The sequence below is a fragment of the Callithrix jacchus genome, chromosome 8, assembly GCF_049354715.1.
Source record: "Callithrix jacchus isolate 240 chromosome 8, calJac240_pri, whole genome shotgun sequence".
In the NCBI taxonomy this organism is placed as follows: Eukaryota; Metazoa; Chordata; class Mammalia; order Primates; family Cebidae; genus Callithrix; species Callithrix jacchus.
In genome coordinates, this window is record NC_133509.1 from 14,486,712 (window position 1) to 14,500,277 (window position 13,566).

The 13,566-nt window shown below is 38.9% G+C and overlaps 1 protein-coding gene across 13 annotated transcripts in view; it reads left to right on the forward strand.

Annotated features, from left to right (window-relative positions):
* Nucleotides 1–13,566, forward strand: part of IQCH (IQ motif containing H) — a 293,872-nt gene that overhangs the window by 176,024 nt on the left and 104,282 nt on the right. For 7 of the 13 annotated variants that reach the window (XR_013520762.1, XR_008474182.2, XR_013520763.1 and 4 more), the window contains 2 exons: nt 3,012–3,284; nt 7,777–7,968. Coding sequence is in view for 4 of the 13 variants with exons in the window: in XM_035258984.3 (XP_035114875.2) it covers nt 3,012–3,284; nt 7,777–7,968 (465 nt within the window). In the remaining 9 variants the exon portion in view is untranslated. Of the gene's footprint in view, nt 1–1,266; nt 1,385–3,011; nt 3,285–7,776; nt 7,969–8,674; nt 8,792–11,893; nt 12,049–13,566 lie in introns of those variants that run through there. The other 6 variants (XR_004729562.3, XR_004729563.3, XR_013520761.1 and 3 more) reach the window with 6 other exon arrangements.

Genomic DNA, 13,566 nt, shown 5'->3' on the forward strand with positions numbered 1-13,566 from the left:
TTACATGTCTTCATTGGAATACTTTATGGGAAAAAGAAAAGAGTGAAATAAGGAAGAAAGATAGTGACTAACCAGATGGGAAACACAAACCTGCCAGGTGCTATCACTGGCCATTGTCAAATGGAACATTGGGTTTCCTAGAACTGCATTCTCAGAAGTATGTTTTTTAAATGGATTTAAGGCCAGGTACAGTGGCTCACACCCATAATCTCAGCACTTTGGGAGGCTGGGGCAGGTGGATCACTTGAGCTCAGGAGTTTGCCACCAGTCTGGGCAACATGACAAAACTTAGTCTCTACAAAACATACATAAATTAGCCAGGCATGGTGGCGTGCACCTATAGTCCCAGCTGCTTGAGGGGCTAAGGTGGTAGGATCGCTTGAGCCTAGGAGGTTGAGGCTGCAGGGAGCCGTGTTTGCACCACTGCACTCCAGCCTGGGTGATAGAGTGAGACTCTGTCCCCGCTTACACACACACACACACACACACACACACACACTCACACACACACACACACAAAGATTTAAAATTATTGGAGAAAAGGCATATTGCATAGAACTAAGGAACTGGGAATAGAACACCTAATCTGGAGGAAGGGCCCAATAGGGGAAATTACGTAAATCCTCTTCTGGGAGGAGCTCTGTTTTTTGCCTTTTAAAATTGTGGTAAAATATACACAACACAAAAGTTACCATTTTAACCATTTTTTAGTGTAGAGTTGAGTGGCATTAAGTGCATTCACATTGTTGTACAGCCATTGCCACTATCAATTTCAGAACCTTTTATCATCCCAAAAAGAAACTCTGTATCCATTAAGCAATAAGTCCAAAAGAGTTCGTGTGTTAAAGGGAAAGTTATTTCAGAGCTGGAAGGACCCCAGAGACTTCTAATCCAACCCCTCATTTGAATATGAGAAACTGAGACGCAGAGAGGTTGAGTTTTCTAAGTCACCTAGCAAATTACACATTCAGGCAGGACTGAAATGCAGGTATTCTCCCAAGTTCCATCCTCTTCCTCCCATACTCAGGAGTTACACTCTCCAACAATTTGCAAACTGGTACATCTGATATTCCATGAAACAATCACTTAGCATTTCTCCATATTTTTATGCCACAGTGAGTAGATAATTTTTTACTAGAATTGGGGGAATAGATGCTAGTCTATAAAATCCCTTCAACTGCCTTGAGACTCTGGCAGTTTTATATTATATTATTTGCATGACATTTTAATGACTTTTTATTTGTATTTTTTATTTTTTTGAGACAGGGTCTTACTGTGTCACCCAGGCTGGAATGCAGTGACATGATCTCGGTTCACTGCAGCCTTGACCTTCCTGGCTCAAACAATTCGCCTGCCTCAGCCTCCCGAGTAGCTGAGACCACAGGTGTGTACCACCACATACCTGGCTAACTCTTTTTTGTTAGGGGGTTTTGCCGTATTGCTCAGGCTGGTCTCAAAGTCCTGGGCTCAAGTGATCTGCCCACTGTGGCCTCCCAAAGTGCTGGGATTACAGGTGTGAGCCACGGCACCGAGCCTGACTTTATTTTTAACAGGGTTTTCTCTGTAATAATAATAGTACCATTTGTCGAGTATCGATGCTATGTATTATACTAGGTATTTTGCATTTGTGGTCTATCGTTAAAGCCTCAGAGCAACCCAGCAAATGGGTAATTTTTATTCTTATTTAACAGGCGAAGAAACAGGCTCAGGGGGTCTAATTTACTTGCCTACATTAATGGAGCTTATGAGTGATAGAGCTGGATTTAAAGCCAGACCCATTTCACTCCAAAGCCCCATCAGTTTCCCATGTGCCACACTGCCCTCTTCTCTACAAGGAGGAAAACAATCTTGGGTTCTTTTAGTCTATGCATGGTCTTTCCCATGCCTGTCTTCACCTGATAAAATCCCACCCATCCTTCAGAATTCACCTCAACCCCAACCTCTTTCATAATAACGGTACTAGCTAACATTCATTCAATCCTTATTGTATCCAAGGTACTATTATAAGTGCCTTACATGCATTATCTCATTTAATTCTTACAGCGTCCCTATGGGATAGATATGATCATCACACTCATTTTCCAGATGAGGAAACTGAGGCACGAGGAGAATGTGTATTTGCCTTTTCAGCTCTCCCCACCAGCATGCTTCTTGAGGACTCTGTAGATCCTTATGGCCCTTCCCCGCCCCGTCTCAGTTATGTGTTAACTGTGATTCGTGTCCCCACCCCTTGAAAGCAGAAACATGGTTGTGTTGGTGTTGGTGTGTGCTGACCATCTGGCTGTTTCCTCTGCCCCCATTAGGCTAGCAAGAATTACTTAATTGAATGAGACAGTCACGTGTATTGCTGAGCTGGGTCTAACTAGTCAAAAATAAAACAAAAAGAGTTCTTCACTGAAAAATACATTTCGGTCTTGCTGAAATTTTCAATTATTTTCTATTTATGAATCCTTTCCAGAGTTGTTGCCTAGAACCATGATAATCATTATAAAAGTCCATATTATCTGAAGCAGATTTAGTGGTAGAATTTTGGAAGGAGGGTGTCAGGTCAAGTTCCTTTTTCCTACTCAAGCATTTAAAGAGTTGCCAGAGTAGGAATCTGTATCGTTAAGAATGCTGTGGGGCTTTTTTCTTCATTTTTTTGGTATTGATTTTCCAGACACTTTAGTGTTAAACCATGCCAGAAGTGTTACGGAGATGAATCACTATTACCCAAAGGCCACCAGCCTCTTTTCCTTCTGACAGAAGGATAATTCCACGTGGATCAAATAAATACAGATGTGTAGTAATTAGTTCTATTCCCAGTGAGCCTATTTCCCACACACTAAAGATGTGAGTGATTATGGAACCTCACCCCAACAGCTTTTATCAATTTAAACTGCTAAACAACAGGATAGGTCATAACCCAGCCTGCTATTAATAATGTATTTATTATGTGCAACATTATAAATTAGGTATATGGACTAGAAAAAAGGACACCTTTTAACAAGAATAATATGATCTTCCCCTAGCAGCATCATATGTGCCTGGCCACTCACCTGATGTACAGTCCCAAGGCAATCAAAAGAATTAAAAATCTCATCCAAGGAACAGAGGCCTACATCGTCAGCGGACTCCTCCACAGAGATGATTTAGCTGTGGCCGATATGTTAGACATACCCATCCTGGGCTCTGAGCCTGAACGAGCTCATCTTTATAGTACCAAATCTGGAGGTAAACGTGTCTTTGACAGTGCCAATGTGGCAGTTCCTCCTGGAATTTATGACATTTATAGTCAGCAACAGGTATGTGGGGTGGACACGTGAAGCTCTGTTCAAATATTTGAAACATCCTCTTGGTCTTGGACAAGTCTTCTGGAGCCAGCCCTACCCAATGAAGAATAGGTGGAAGACTTGAGTTGATTTGAGGGAAATCTACTTTATTTATTTAGTTAGTTAGTTTTGAGATGGAGTCTCGCTCTGTCATCCAGGCTGGAGTGCAGTGGCACAATCTCAGCTCACTGAAAACTCTGCCTCCTGGGTTCAGTGATTTCCAGCTCATTTTTGTATTTTTAGTAGAGATGGGGTTTCACCATGTTGGCCAGGCTGGTCTCGAACTCCTGACCCCTAGTGATCTGCCCACCTTGGCCTCCCAAAGTTGTGTGATTACAGGTGCAAGCCACCACGCCTGGCCTGAGGGAATCTACATGAGACCTTTGTATTTAAAAGTATTTTCCTGTTAGTCTTGCAGAAATTGCTGGAATTTCCAAAATATTTACTCATCTGGAATAAGCACTGTCAAAATGTATATATCATTTGAACCAATCTGCTATCAATATTTAATGCTTTAACATGGATTAGTTCATTATCGTATCAGCTAGCCAGTCATTAGATAGGATCCTAAGAAATATGACAGTCAGTTTTCACTAAAACCAGTGGGTTTGGAAAGCCCAGTGAGTGAGCTTCCCCACTGGGTCAGATTGCAGAGGGCCTGTGTACAGAGGGCTGCAGGCTTCCTTGGCTCTTCAGGACGTGATCTAAAGGGAGGAGGGGAAAGATCTCAGAAAAAGGGAAGTAAAACAGCTCCAGGAATAAAACTATCTGTTTTTGGGTTTGCCTTGGACGAGGTGTGTGGCTATGCATTCTTCCAGCAGAGAGTCGGGGCCTAAAACATTGGGAGAAATGTATTAGCCACTAGAAATGTTTTCTCTTTGAGTTAGCCCTGGCAGGTGTTCTCCCATTTAACTGCCATCTGTTTTCATAATAGAGAAAATTAAAAGACAAATGGCTGTTAACATTTTCTAACCTCTGTTTCAGTACACCTCTTGACCATCCCTCTGGGCCAATCACAAATTATCACCTCTCCCCACTTCTTGGGAAACCAAAGAACCATGCACAATGAGGCAGTTTGTGAGGGACTATTTTTAGGGATCCCCTCCTACTCTCAGTTGCCTGATGATGATGCTCTCCACCTCACAGCCACTGAGCTAAAAAATCAAGCCTTTCAACAAATCAGGCTTTGCAGAGATTAGTTTGAAGAAACTATTAGCTTTTGAAGTTATCCACAAGTATTTTAGTCTTGTTAGAGTGTTCTTGGGCAATTTTCTTGAGCTCATGACGTTTCTCTTGACAGTATCACAACCCGGGAAAGTCACAGGCAATTTTAATAGGAGTGGAGTAAAGAGGATCCCCCTGAACCATTATGTCACTTCCATTGTCATTAGCCACCACTAGAACTTGAAGATAACAAGATAGATTGCTTGACTCTGCTTCCCAGTAGAATATTTGGCTGTTATACTTATTACAAGTGAAATAAATTTTTAAATATTATTTCACACATTAAACAGTCTTCATAACTTTAAAATGTATGTGCAATATTTGTATTGAGTCTTGCCTTCATCTTTACTGAGGAAATCTCAGGCAGTCTTTGCTATGAAATATTTCAGAACTGCATATATTGATGGTAGTTAAAGATACAGCCACATTTAATACAATAAAATCTCCCTCTAGTGCTAGTATTCAGATGTATGACTAAAAGCTTTCTTATGGACCCATCAGATTTGAGAGATGTCATTTGACCTACGGTGTGTGCAAATTGTATAATAAGCCAACATTTCACTGAGTTCTACTATTTGTTTGGAAAACACACATCTTAGGTCATCAAGAATTAAAATACTCCACTGAGATTTTTGCAGATAGTGACTATCCTACCTAATTTATCTGAGCATGTCAGTATTTTGAATCTGCAGATGGGGATGAATCAGTAACACTGACTTTTTACCAATGTGCATCATAAACTTAAAGCTGGTGAAAGAAAGCTGTGATTATTTTAACTTAGGTTATTAAGTATTTCTGACTTTCAGTTGGACTTTAGCAATAATCATTTTTCTGCTCTTTACCAGTATAAAATGAATCACGGCTAAAAAAAATTTATTACATCTTTTGAACAGATAGACTCAAACAGAAAAATGATAAATGTTTGGAAATAGTATAAAGTCATTTGGTTTATGGTTCATTTTTTTAAATCTAGCATGAACATGGTGAGCATTTCCTGTTTTGGTCCATAAAGTAACTGTGCAAGTTCTCTTTCTGGCATCTGCACCATATGAAATATTGACAGCTTTGGTTAAATAATCAAAAATGGTGATGCTATTTTAAAGCACTGTTCAATTTTCGCTTAAAGATAGCGCATAATTCTTTCCAGTGGCTCAGTCTTTACAATACTATTGATCCTTTTCATTACAGTAGGGGATCCATCAACGATGCCTATTTATAGGATTCTCAGAAGCAACAAATAATAAGATTTAAAAGAAATAGATAATAATTCTGTTAGTAGTTGAAACCTCCAAATATACATTATATCTAAATATGTGATTTTTAAAAATCTATGCCAGACCACCTTCCCTTATACTAGCAAAAGAATTTTACCTGATGTTAACAGGCCAAAGACCATTTCTCCTTCTGCAAAGTGTGGTCATAATACAGCAAAATATGATTAAATATAAAATCTAGATTCTCAACACATTAGAGAAAGAAACAACGTTGGAAGGCACATTTTAAAGACTTTCCTAGACTATGTTCATCACCATATGGTTTGTAGACCAGAGTTCTGTCATTTAAACACCAAAATTATCAATAAACACTACTTGATAATTAGGGAGCTAAGATAATTTCAACATTCACTCTCACTGAATACCCCATAGTTGTATGAGGTTTCCAGAGACCCCCAAGTATGGCCATTTTGCTCTCTCTCCCACACCACCATGTAGTATAATATCCCCAGGAAGATTTGCTGGGTAGACACAACCCAGAAGAACAGGTTGGGCCTTTAATTAAAATATTTTTAATCTGATCTCCCCAAACTTCAACAGAACTGTAAATCATGAGGTCTTTCACACCCTTTAGTTAAAAAAAAAAATAGTGGGCAAACAGAACTGATCAAAAAAAAAAAAAAAGGGTAAGAGTGTCACAGAGTGCTTCAGTACTGAAAACCATAGCCAAGAGCAGTATGGGAAAGCTCAGGAGACAGAATGCTTAGTGTTATTTCGTTGCTTTCTGGGAAATATTGACTGGAAAGTCTGATAAGAAGATGAGACAAAAAAAATCGTTTTGTGATCTAATGAGGTATTTTTCTCCCAGGCTCTGCCAGGAGGGTATCACTTATAATCAAGTCATCTTGCCATAGACTTTCACCTGATTCAAACTCACCCCAGATGGCTTATTGACTGTATGGAAAGTGGGTTCTCTTGCTCCTCCTCTGACTTCTTTCTCCACTTTACCCTTCTCCACCTCTCTGTGGGTTGGGATAGGTAGCACAGTGAAGAGGGAGTGAGCATAGGTTTTGGAGTCAAACCAACTTGAATGGAATTCCTACTCTGCTACTCAATGCTGGGTGATTGTGGACAAGTTATTTAAATTAGCCGAGCCTCAGTTTATTTACCTATAAAAGAAAACTAATGATTGTGCCCACCTCATAGATGATTATATTAACTGAGAGAATTCATGCAAAGAACTGACACGAGCCAAAGGCCTGGCCCCTACTGAGAGTTCAGCAATCTTAGAATAATCATCATTATTATGATACTAGAGCTTAGACTACTGTTCTATCCCTTAAACTTCTGTGTGTTTGAGCCCAGTTCTTGCGGGACTGTTGTTTCAGATAAAATGTCAAGTAGGTGTATGTTCCAGGAAGGTTGCTTTCACAAATGTTTTATCTCCTTTATCTGTCTTGTTCTATAATACACTTGTTTGTGTCACACATATACTAAACTTGGTCAACTGGCCAGCCAAACCAATGTATTTCATGTACATTAATGAGGAAGAAATTAAACGGTTTCTGTGTTATAGCAGTGAAAAGCTCAACAACCCCCAAACACTTACAGTTTTCAAGACTGTAACTCTTTAAAGTCTTGAAACAATTAAAACATCATTTGAGGAATCAATAAGTAAACTCATTAAGTCTCCAAAAAAGAAAGAAAACCATACCAATATTCAATTACAGGTATCCAAGGATTCTTTCTTTTGCCTTCAAAAGCCAGCAAAATGATAATTTCATAATTTCTTATAAATAAGACTATGCTTTTAAACATGTCTTTAGTCTCATTGGTTAATGGTTTCTTCATATCATATTTATATCACTTTAAGCTTCTTTAATCTTTCTTAGTAACTAGAAGATAACCGAATGAACAGACCATTAGAAGTAAAGACACATGAGAAGTACAACAACCAAGTTAATATGATAAAAAGGAATCCCAGGAAATGAACTGTATTAAATGTGACTGTGTCTTCGGCCCCACAGATGATAGAGCAGCTGAGTCAGCTGATAACTGACCACCTGCAAATACAGCGCTGGCTCTTTAAAATGGACTATGAGTTCCGAGGAAATGGGACTGCATTTTGTGACATTCCTTCCTACCTAAAGTGCTACAAATGGGTCCTAAAGGAGAGTAGCAGATATGGCCTTGAAGACTGGAGAAAGAAATGGGCACAAGTGAGTATTCATTGGTGACTTAAAGTACTTTCCTCTCTACTTAGCTCTGCTACCTGCCAGCAGTGCCTTTCTTGGGACCTTTTTCCTTATGTACACACAATGAGTTGGATTGATTGAATTATTTGAGTTATCTTCATTTTTTTTTTTTTTTTTTTAAATGGGGCCTCACTCTGTTGCCCAGGCTGGAGTGCAGTGACACAATCAGGGCTTACTGCAACCTCTGCCTCCCTGGCTCAAGCAATCCTTCCACTTCAGCTTCCTGAGCAGTGGGGACTACAGGCATGCTCCAGCATGCCTGGCTAATTTTTTCTTTCTTTGTTTTTTTTTTTTTGAGATGGCGGGAGGGGGGGGGTCTCCTTATGTTGCTCAGGCTGGTCTCGAACTCCTGAACTAAAGCAATACACCATCTCAGCCTCCCAAAGTGCTGGAATTACCAGGTGTGAGCCACAAGGGGGTTATATTCAATGTTTCTTCTCTGGGCCCTAAAAGTCCTCATTCAGGTCTTCAAACTGATTATGATAATTAGGAAGTAATTTTTTAATCATATTCAGGTAACATTACAAATCTTGTAATTTGCCCTAGTAGTTCCTGATCATGTGCTTCTAACAACTGTTGTTATTAAGCTAACTGTATTTTATTATGAGATAGAAATTCTATTCGTGAATGGTTGTCACCTGGAAGGTAATGTATAATAGCATTCTTTCAGCCGTCATATGTTTTTGAAGACATTTCAAGGAAATTTATGTAACTGCTGGTCCCTGTGAGATGCTGAGAAAATAGTACATCCCAGCCAGAAAATCTCCCAGCAAAAGCTGAGCTCCAGGTATGAAGTCTAAGCATGAATGGATGTGCATAGATTTGTTTCCATGCACATTTGTGAAGGGATGAATCGTACAACCTTTTAGTCCGTTTCAAATTTGCTTAAAGTAATTTTATATGGTTTAATATATAAATTAAACCTGCCATTCTAAAACTATGTTGCTTTGCATTCAGAAAACCAGTTTTGCCTGGCTTTTCTTAATCCCAAATCTCCGTTTTGGCTGACCTGCTGGTTAAAGCATAACTGATTAGGAAAATCTCAGTGCAGATTCCCTTACTGGTTCCTTCCCTACCGGCATACATAGCAGTGGGCTGTGCAAAGTGATTTGCGTCTACTTTGAGCATCCCAATACGAAAGTATATGAATCAAGACACAAGTGATAGAGAGGGAGGGGCATACTTAAGGGAATCACATTATTCTTGGAAAGTGGAGTGATGAATAAATCTAGAGAACAGTCAGGAGAGAGAGTTCCCTTTGACAAATGTGACTGGTTTCCCCATGATCTACTCTGGGCTTCGTTCCCCGCTCCATCAGTAAATGGACTAAATGCAGTACCTGTCATGGCCAGCTTTTTACATATTATTTAAAGGATACCAAAATGAATTACTCTTCTAGATAAAGATAAAACAAAGAAAATGTATTTAATTTTGAGGCCCATAGAGGTTTCCCTTATATTCTTTTTGAACTGGATTTTATTTCATATTGTATATAATTTTCTTTTTAAAGCAACACTGTTAAGATTAAACTATAAAAATATGGCTTTTTTATTTAAAACATTGGAGTGTTGATATTTTATTTAAAATACTGAAGTGTTAAATTGTTGGCCTCAATATTTCAAACCAACAATTTTTAAAGAATCCTCTTAACATTAGACTATGATAAATTTGAAATGTTTGACTTTAAAAAATACTTAAAATACTGACATTTGGCTGAATTGTATTTGGAAGCCTCATTGTGCATTATTTAAATTTCAGTTATTTTAAACCCTAGCATTTTTAATTGGCACCAAATACATTTGGCACTGTTGTTCATGTTATTAAATGCAAAGCTCTTGAATAATTAATAATCTATCTAAATCATTTTTTAAAACTTAACAAGGAAAAAATAATTATTCGGAAATCTCTCTACAGTCTGAGTCCAGTGCTTAGCCATGATGTGAAGCCAAAAATAAAAATAAAGTATTTCTGAAAATGTCTTTTTTTGTGGGAGCCTAATGACATTCTTTTACCTTCAAAGTGAAATTACATTGAGAGTGGAGGTGAACTGCAGCCTCTACTGAGGGTAGCTATTGAGAATTTAGGATTAGAATTCTCCTTTGTTCCAGAAGACCATCGTAATGGTGCACATTTAGACATCAAAGCATTACTTTACGAGCACAGGCATGTTTTAATGTCCTATTACAGTTTGTAGACCTGTTTCTTTTGATAATGAAGATGTTGTGTCATCAAGCCTAGCCTGGCACATACAAAACATATGCTGGCAGGTTATTAAAAATTTCAGCTTCTTGATGAAAGACTATCCTGCAGGCTAAGAGTCCAGAGAAAGACTCCATTCTGGGAGAATTATTAGAAATGAGACTATGACTGTAAGCACTAAATTATGTTAATACTTACAAATAGCATCATTTGCATAGCAGTTTATGATACGATACCATGATTTTTCTCATTGGTATGTTGTAGGCAACAGATTAAAAACAGTGCTGTTTATGGGAGTTTGAACCCTTGAGATTCTCTTGCCTCTTATGCAGATACTGGTTTTGGATGTAGGCAGGATTCAGTGTAAATTCAAGTATCTAATATAAAGATCATCTGGCCGGGTGTGGTGGCTAATGCCTGTAATCCTAGCACTCTGGGAAGCCAACGTGGGTGGATCATCTGAGGTAGGGAGTTTGAGGCCAGACTGGCCAACGTAGTGAAACCTTGTCTCTACTAAAAATACAAAAAAATTAGTCAGGCATGGTGGTGCATGCCTGCAGTCCCAGCTACTTGGGAGGCTGAGGCAGGAGAATCGCTTGAACCTGGCAGGTGGAGGTTGCAGTAAGCTGAGATCACACCACTGCACTCTAACCTGGGCAACAGAGTGAGACACCATCTCAAGAAAAAAAAAAAGGTTATCTATTTTTTCACCTGTCTAATTTGGAACCAGAGTTATCTGGCTGGTTATAGTTGAGAATTAAAAGAGTCATGAAATCAGCAGATGCTGAAAAGTTGTCGTCACAGTTAAAAAAAATCAGTAGAGACATATAGGTGATATTTAGGAAAAGCAGAATGTTACATGATGGCCAAAATGAAAACGGAACACAACTCTTACCATTTTTTCTTGGTGACTTGGTACCAAGCCTATTCTCTTCATCCTACCAGCTAACAAAACCTACTTCCCCCAACAAGTTCCAGTAAACTCATTCACTTAAATACTCTGCTCGTGAAGGTTTAATGAATCCACACTCCTGCGCACACCGCACTCCCTGTTCCCCAGTCGGGGGTATTTCTTTTCATTTAGGAGGAATAAAGGCTTAAACAAAGAAAGGCAAACGTGTCATGGGGAGAAACCTTCCTGGGTAAACTCACCTAAGACAGTCTAGGGAAACCCAGGCAGACGTTCGCTGTGGTACCAGTCCTTGTGGCTTTTTTGTTTGTTTTTTTCTTTAAGGGTGTCTTCCTTTCCTCAATTCCTGGCTTAGTAGCAGTGATGCTACTGGTGACGCTGCTTTGCAAAAGGTCTTTGTAGAACAATTTCTGTGTGTAAAGAACTAAGCCAGCTGACTTTCAGGTTACTCTGTGCAGCCCTTCTTGGGGCCTCTGTTACCCTGGAGATGCTGGGATGTGGTCTTGGCATTACTATTTTACCACTTAATGAGAAAAAGGAAATTGAACTGGCTCTTGAATGCCACTAGTAAAGTATTGCTATTTTAGCCCTTTGCAAGAGCAGTTTTACCTTTATTTGTACTTTGGTTTACTTTGACATTTGAAACTAATTTGGGGATCACCAATGGAGGAAAAAACCAAATTAGACATTTTATATTAATTTGGGGATCACAAAGGTAGGGGAAGAACTATGTCTAGAAAAGGTAGAATAAACCACAGTTGTTGTTTTGCCTCCTTGTAGAACTAAGGCAGCAAACAGAAGACACATTTCATGCCGTAGAACTCCCTGCACTTCCACCTCCATTGTGAAGACCTCTGTCCATTCAGAGTGGCCCCGGAACTAGGTCACAGAAGGCATTGCAGGATGGCTGAGCTTGTTGCCCCATGTATAATTTAGTAGGTATTTATTAGGTCATCACAAAGAGCCATTGCTTGTAATCCCATAATTTTTAGAAAAGTTTAAAGATAACATAAATACATAATCACTTTCCCCAAACAGTCGTTTTCATTTTTGTGTATTAATTCCTAAATATGCAGTATTTCTGATAGCTACAATAACAATGTATATGCAAACATCAGATCTTAAATATTCTCCATGTTTATACATAGTCTTCACAATTAATAGCTGTATAATATTCTCTCATACTGACGAACTCTAATATGTTAAACAACTCAACTAAGTTGGAAATTTAGACTGTTTCCAACCTTCATTTTTTTGGTGGTGGGGTTGTAGGGGAGGAAGGAGGGAGGAAAGATTTCTTTCTTTTTTTTTTTTTTTTTGAGACGGAGTTTTGCTTGCTCTTGTTACCCAGGCTGGAGTGCAATGGCGCTATCTTGGCTCACCGCAACCTCCACCTCCCAGCTTCAAGTGATTCTCCTGCCTCTGCCTCCTAAGTAGCTGGGATTATAGGCATGCGCCACCACACCCCACTGATTTTGTATTTTTAGTAGAGATGGGGTTTTTCCATGTTGGTCAGGTTGGTCTCGAACTCCCGACCTCAGGTCATCTGCCCGCCTCAGCCTCCCGAAGTGCTGGGATTACAGGCATGAACCACTGCACCCGGCCAATTTGTTTCTTTTTATATTTGGTTTTTGTATACACCTCTTTTTGCTTCTGTTATTTCCCTAGGAGAAAGACCCAGGAGAATATTTTATGGCTTTTATTACATATTGCCATATTCCTAAGAAGATAGTACCAATTTCCAAAGCAACTAGCAGAGAATAAGCTTACTAGTTTAACCAGAACCTTACCACCAATGGATATTATTAACTGTTTGCACATTTATTTTAGATATAAAAATCCGGCTTCTCATTGCTATTATTTGATTACTAGCAAGGGATATTCTTTTTTTGTGTCCTTATTATTTGTGTTTTATATCAAAAACACAAGATCTTTGTATTTTTTTAATGTAGATTTTTAGATTAAGAAAAACTAGGTTATTTTTTCTAGTCATGAAACTACATATAAATGATTGTACATTTGTTTTTAATATTTCTTTTTGTATCTTAAAATCTTGATGTCTTAGATTATCTTTTTGTATTTAGTAGTTGCCAGAACACTGGCCTACACATGAGATTAAACATTTTGTAGATCTATGAATACACTGTTAAGGTCTTGACATTTCCTTCTATTTCTTCATCATCATCATCATCAATAAATATTACAGAGTACCTGCTGGGTACCAGGTATTGTGCTAAGCACATTACATGAAGGGTCTCTTTTTTTTTTTTTTTGAGATGGAGGCTCACCTTGTTGCCCAGGTTGAGTGCAGTGGCACGATCGCAGCTCACTGCAATCTCTGCCTCCCAGGTTCAAGTGATTCTCCTGCCTCAGCCTCCCAAGTAGCTGAGATGACAGGCATCTGCCACCACACCTGGCTAATTTTTTGTATTTTTAGTGGAGATGGGGTTTCA